The 7243-nt window shown below is 42.4% G+C and overlaps 1 protein-coding gene across 1 annotated transcript in view; it reads right to left on the reverse strand.

Annotated features, from left to right (window-relative positions):
- LOC118800185 (sialoadhesin-like) overlaps positions 1 to 5777 on the reverse strand; it is a gene marked incomplete at its 5' end in the record, with an annotated part of 41384 nt that extends 35607 nt beyond the window's left edge. The window contains 2 exon segments of the mRNA XM_036560360.1: positions 514 to 753; positions 5762 to 5777. Coding sequence (XP_036416253.1) covers positions 514 to 753; positions 5762 to 5777 — 256 coding nt within the window.
- Between the last annotated feature and the right edge of the window lie 1466 nt (positions 5778 to 7243).

Raw genomic sequence — 7243 nt, forward strand, 5'->3', positions numbered from 1 at the left:
TGGTCATCTCAGCTGAATTAAAACAGTCAGCTGTGATAAGCTGAGCTCATTTAGAGATAAGAACACAAAGTGAGAAGCTCCACAGCTCTTACAGTGGGCAGACATTACACACTACACTGAACTTACTGTCAGAGGAGCCTGTTAGGACGTTAGCTTTTTAGAGGTGATAAGATAAAGTTATTTTGAAGATTTTGAAAAACTAAAATGAAGAATTGTTTAAATAAAAATAACTGAAGACTTTAAAAAGCAGTTTCATTATTATATTTATTGGGTTATTGTTGCTTATAGTAATGTACTGCTGTCAGTTTGTAAACTCGTATAAATACTGGTTTGTACCCCAATTAAAAATGTAAGCTCTCATTACTGTTAACAAACATTACAGTATAAGTGCTGTAAATATTAACTACCTGGCAACTCTGCAGACCTGCTAATAGTGATCACTGCCACAGACACTGATACTCTGACAGGACTCTCATCTTTTTGTTGAGAACAGACAAATAAACCTTTACTTACGTCCAACATTAAGAGTGACTTCAGGAGAGAGAAGGTTCTGACTCCATACACCACAGTAATACCTGCCTGCATCCTCCCTGCTGACCGACTGCAGGTGGAGTTGGTCAGTACTGGAGGATAAACGATGTCCATTTCTGTACCAGGTGAATGTTGGACTGTAAGACAGACTGAAGCTGGTTCTACATGTGAGAGTGACTTTATCTCCCTCTATCACTCTCTCAGGAACCTCCACCTGGAGATCTGAGTGCAAGAGAACAAATTGTTTACCAAAAAGAAAAAACTCAAACGTTACTGTGGATAACTCATATCAGCTGATTGAGTGTATCAGTGGGGTCTTGAATCAGGGCTGCTGGAGCCACAGAGGCAGGCAAATATTTGACCCACCAATTTTTGATTGTGTTGATTGAGGATGCCAACAAGAAAAACAAAACAAAAGAAAATCACTCTCCCTTAACTGCAGGAAGCCCTAACCTATAGACAATGAGAAACAAACTCATTGGCAGAACCAATCAAAATCTCACTTTCATCTCAATTTCAGTTTGAGTTTTCCCAAGCAGTAAAATCTTTGTGAGTTCATGCTTAAAGAGAGGAGCTGCAGTTCATTAATCTGGTAAAAATGGTAAAATGGTTTTAATGTAATACACAGATTAATGTCCAGGTTCACAGTTCCTGTATGTGGATACATTAATGTCAGATTGTTTATGTTTCAGTACTGCTACACTGTTAAACAAACATGTGAACACTCCACCCATATTGAGGTCGGCACCAAAGAACTATACCACAGCAAAAATGGTGGTGATGTCCTGTCTGCTTAATTTTCCTGTTACATTTTACTCCTTACAGGTGCTCACATTGTTCTTGCAGCATGAGCTGCTGTGAGTATCGGAAGAAAGCAATAAAATATTAGTGAAGAAATGCGTTTGATTTTGGCACATAGATCACTGGCCAAGCATCATTGACCTGATTAGACAAATTCAATTCTTCTTTTTCTCCTTCTTCTTCTCCTTCTTCTTCTTCTTCTTCTTCTTCTTCTTCTTCTTCTTTCATTGTTTGTGACACACATAGATGATAAGCATTACAAATGTGAGAGTAACAGAGCGCCTGTAACCCTACAAAATTTCTGGCCAATAAAGAAACATCTGGTTCTGGCGGGGAGGCGTGGAGCTGCAGCGGCCACTTCAGGAAAAACAAATCAGTATATTTTTGCTATTTTGTTTTACTATCTGTTGTGTACACCAGATCTAAACTCTAAAACCATGACTGCTACAACCAGCACCAACGTCTACCATCGCCAGAGCCTGCCACAGCTGAGAAATCAGCCACAATCTCTGCTTCCAGACAGACTGCGGGAAGAGCTGAACAAGCTAGCCCTGCTATGATCCACAGCGCTGCGTGAGCCTGCTGGCCGAAAGCGATGCGCGAGAAGGCACAAGCAAGGCAAGTGAGGCTAATGGCTAACTCCAGACGACCAGCCGTTCCCTCTCTTCTTCTCTCAAATGTTTGTTCCTTGGAGAATAAACTGGACTACCTCCGGATTCAGTGGGCTACCCAGCGTGAGTTCAGAGACTGCTGTGTTTTTGTTTTTATGGAGACGTGGATGACGAGCTCCACTCCAGACTTAGCCAGGCCTTTTTGTTTGCCAAGAGAGTTGACTACACTGTGCAAATAGGCAGTGTATTTAGCTCCTAGTGCTAATGTTAACACCGCACTGAACGAGCTGTACAGCGCTATCAGTGACCTCCAAAACACACACCCAGACGGACTGTTTATTGTCGCTGGAGATTTCAACCATGCCGATCTGAAATCAGTGCTCCCTAAATTCCACCAGTATGTGGACTTTGCGACCCGGGGGGCTAACGTGCTGGATCTTGTTTACACAAACATCCCCGGCGCGTACACCATCATCCCTGTGCATCTCCAGTGTCCTGCCTCAATGACCACCGTCCCGTTGCACTCACTCCAATCATCATGAAGTGCTTTGAGAGGCTTGTCATGAGGCACATCAAAGACCAGCTTCCTGCTTTACTGCACCCACTGCAATTTGCATATCGCCCCAATCGCTCAATAGATGATTTCCACCACACTCCACCTGGCTCTCACCCACCTAGACAATAGAGACACCTACATCATTCAACACCATCATCCCTCAGCAGCTGATTGGAAAACTGAGCCTGCTCAGCCTGAATGCCTCCCTCTGTAACTGGGTCCTGGATTTCCTGACTGAGAGACCTCAGTTAGTCAAAATCTCCAGTCCACTCCTGTTCACTCTGCTGACTCACGACTGTACTGTGAAGTACAGCTCAAATCACACTATCAAGTTCACTGATGACACGACTGGTGGGTCTGATCAGCAAGAATGATGAGTCAGCGTACAGAGAAGAGGTGCAGCAGCTAACGGACTGGTGCGGAACCAACAAACTGTCTCTGAATGTGGAAAAAACTAAGGAGATGGTTGTTGACTTAAGAAGAGTGTAAGGTGTCCACCTCCCACTGACATCACTGGCTCTGCTGTGGAAATCGTCAGGAGCACCAAGTTCCTCGGTGTCCACATCACAAAGAACCTCACCTGGTCCCACAACACCAACTCCATAGCCAAGAGAGCTCAACAGCACCTCGACTTCCTGCAGAGACAGAAGAAAGCTCATCTCCCCCCTCCCACCCTCACCATGTTCTATAGGGGGTCTTTGGAGAGCATCTTGAGCAGCTGCATCATTGCCTGGTTTGGGAATTGCACCGCCTCCGACCGCAAGACCCCCCCTCCCCCACATACACACACACACACACACACACACTCCTCTTTTGATGCTCTTTGCACTCCTTGCATCTGGAACATTGCTACTAATACTGTGTTTACACTTTGTTTACCCAAGTACTGCGTATATCCTACCTCAGGACCTGATGTGCTCATGTAGGATATCTGACTGATCACAGCATGTTAAATAATCTTTGCACCTTATTCCATAACCCCACCTCATGCTCAGAAACGAGTGCTGTGTTGGCTCTGCACTGTCCTGTCTGTTTACTATGTTTAAAGTCTGTTTTATTTATAGTATTTATTGTATTGTTTCTGGTCTAATTTTTTTGCACAATTACATCTGCACATTTGCACTTTGTACTGTGTATTTTGTTCCATGTTGCACTGTGTTGTTCCTTGGAGGAACGTAATTTCACTCCACTGTGTACTTGTACATAGATGGAATGACAAAGCCTCTTGACTTGACTTGATGTTATGACCCTATGGGTCATAGTTTTTGTAGTGTGTTTTTTGTATTTATTGCAGAGCTGAGGGAAGATGCACTGAGCCACCACCAGGGGGAGCCGCCAATAAAAGAGAGACGCCCAGGCGGAAGTGGGGGGTGCTTTTGCTTCTGGCGTGGCTTCTGTTGCGTTCCCGGTTCCCTGCAGTCACTTGAGCGACACTACTGTAGAGCTGTGTTGGTGTGAGAGCTTCGCTACTGGTGTATGGTTTATTGGTGTTTTGCTGTTTGTCATTGAGATTTTTGTAAAAGCTAGCTCATGCCGTTACTCTTTCATCGAAGTATACTGTAAACACTCAGCTACCGTGGCTGCCCAGACAATAGCTCTTGTACATAAACTCTCATTGGGGAAGAGGGGGTTATTTTTTTTTGTTGTCTTTTTCTCTTGGTTTGCTTTAGTTAGGAAGTTAGGTTAGAAATTGTATTTGATTTTCTTTTGTTTGTTAGGTGAGTTATATTTTTCTAAACTTAAGTTAGCTGTGTTTTTGTTTATTTTACCCTTCCCTCCCTTAATGTTTCTAACTGTCTAAAGCCTTGAACTCTTGAAAATAAAGCCAAATTATTAGTGTCGCAAACATTGGTTGTCTGTGTGACTTGGGGAACCGGGAGGGCACGGAGGTCTCTTTATTTTTATGTTGAGGCCCGACCTAGACCGGGTCGTAACACTTGACTTGACATACGCTCTCATGTGTACTTTGATGCTAATAAAGGAACACTCACGTGTAATTTGGTGATAACAAACATTCACATGTGTAACTTACTGCCAATAAACGGCCACTTACATGTGTAATTTTTTGCCAATGAACAAACATTAGCATGTGTTATTGTCACGCCTTCCTCTGGATCTGTCAATCTAGAGAACTCCAGCACCCAGAACTCTCTTGGAGATCACATGACTATTGATCCACCAACCACAGACAATCAGCATTCTTCTTCCCCTGAGTACTGATCTGTTGCACCTGTCTTGTTTGCCTTTTTGTGTATCGGACTGTGTTTTCTGGATTATCAACTCTGCCTTTCATTCCTGCCCTTTTTTATCTTGTTTGTCTGCTCTGTTATGTTTGTCTTGTTGTACTTTTGGATTGTTTTGGATCTGACCCATGCCTGTTTTCTGACAACAAGTTTGGTGAAATGCTTTAACCAGTAAAGCCTCTTTTTCCAATTACTTCCGCGAGTGTGATCAGTTCTGTCATGTTAAGGAATACTTCGCCAACAATGGCGGATTCAGAGGCTATTCAGAAGGCCATTGCTAACCGAGGCATGCTGCTAGGACAACATCAGCAGGTATTGTCCAGAGTCACTCAATCCCTTAAGACTTTGACAGTACAACAGGCTGAGCAACAGGCGCAATTGGATCAGTTAGTGGCTAATGTCAAAGAATTGACTTGCCAGTTGCAAACATTAAGTATGGCTCCCAGTAATGATGACCCCAGTAATGTTCCAACGCCCATCAAGGTTACTAGTAAGCATTTTTCTGTAAGCAAGCCAGATAAGTTTGATAGCAACCCAGATAAATGCCAAGGCTTTGTGCTACAATCTTCCCATTTTTCTAATAGTTCCCCACCCAGTACAGATCTGGCAAATATTTCCTTAGTGGTTTCTCCATTAGCAGATAAAGCCTTGGATTGGGCTACAGCTATTTGGCCCAGGTTACAGACTCTCACATATGAACAATTTGTTAAGGAGTTCCACGCAGTATTTGACCATCCTTATGATGGGAAAGTTAGGGGTGAACTCCTCTCTAAATTATGTTGTACTGTTGCCAAACATGCTTTAGTATTTCACACACTTGTGGCTAGTAGTGGGTGGAATGAGCCGACTCTGTTAGTTGTGTTCTGCAAAGGAGTCAATCTAGATGTATTAACTGAACTTGCCTGTCGAGACGATGAATTGACATCAGACCAGCTTATCTCAGTGTCTATTTGATTGGATCAACATTCTGAAATCTGCCGTTTGAATGATTTTTACAGATGATACATGCAGGTACCTACCTGTGACTGAAAGAGATCAACTCCACCTGTCCACCTTGATACTTTCCTCCCGGAAGCAGTTGGGCTGTGATCAATGTGAAGTAGTATTTACTTTGATCCTTTTCTCTCACATCACTCAGTCTGAGAGTGCAGTCACTGTGTTCATCTCCGAGGTACTGAACTCTGCCTCTGTACTCTGGATCATATAACAGATCAGGAGGTTCTGAGCCAGATCTATCCAGCTCTTTAGTCCAGAAAGCTTTTTGAACATAGTGACCGCTTGGAGGTGTGTAAGTGCAGCGATGTTACTGTAGACCCCTTTAGAGCACAGATAGATTCAGGGTTGTAATTCACAGCCTTGTCTTTCTCAGCAACAACTCCTGCAACACAAAACACAGTAATGTGTAAATGATTTCTCTTCAGCTCATTTCTAAGACCATGTCATCTCAGCTGAACTAAAACAGTCAGCTGTAATAAGCTGAGCTCATTTAGAGATAAGAACACAAAGTGAGAAGCTCCACAGCTCTTACAGTGGGCAGACATTACACACTACACTGAACTTACTGTCAGAGGAGCCTGTTAGGACGTTCTAGTTTTTAGAGTGATAAGATAAGTTATTTTGAAGATTTTGAAAAACTAAATGAAGAATTGTTTAAATAAAAATAACTGAAGACTTTAAAAAAGCAGTTTCATTATTATATTATTGTTATGTGTTGCTTATAGTAATGTACTGCTGTCAGTTTGTAAACTCGTATAAATACTGGTTTGTACCCCAATTAAAAATGTAAGCTTCATTACTGTTAACAAACATTACAGTATAAGTGCTGTAAATATTAACTGCAGTCACTACCTGGCAACTCTGCTCAGAGTGATCACTGCCACAGACACTGATACTCTGACAGGACTCTCATCTTTTTGTTGAGAACAGAGAAATAAACCTTTACTTACGTCCAACATTAAGAGTGACTTCAGGAGAGCGAAGGTTCTGATTCCATACATCACAGTGATACTTGTCATCATCCCTGCTGACCGACTGCAGGTGGAGTTGGTCAGTACCGTAGCATAAATGATGTCCATTTCTGTACCAGGTGAATGTTGGTCTGACTGTCAGACTGCAGGTTGTTCTACATGTGAGAGTGACTTTATCTCCTCTATCACTCTCTCAGGACCTCCACCTGGAGATCTGAGAACCAGAGAAACAGACTCACACTGTGGAGGACTCACACTAGCAGTGAGTGTTAATGGTGTATTTAATATTCTATTTAAAAGTAGAATTAAATTAATCCTAAATCATGAAGCTTTTGTAGCAGCTCAGATTTGACCACTGGACATAACATATAAATATACAGTGATTTGAGTGAGATGACGTTATACACATTTAGAACATAGCAGTGTGAATTTCCCCTGTTGTGGGGACTAATAAAGGATTATCTGATCTGTGAGATCAGACTCTGACTCTGAAATGCTTTATAAATTGTGGTTCTCCAGTTCTAAGCAGTGTTT

Source organism: Colossoma macropomum, unplaced genomic scaffold (assembly GCF_904425465.1).
Source record: "Colossoma macropomum unplaced genomic scaffold, Colossoma_macropomum, whole genome shotgun sequence".
Taxonomy (NCBI): Eukaryota; Metazoa; Chordata; class Actinopteri; order Characiformes; family Serrasalmidae; genus Colossoma; species Colossoma macropomum.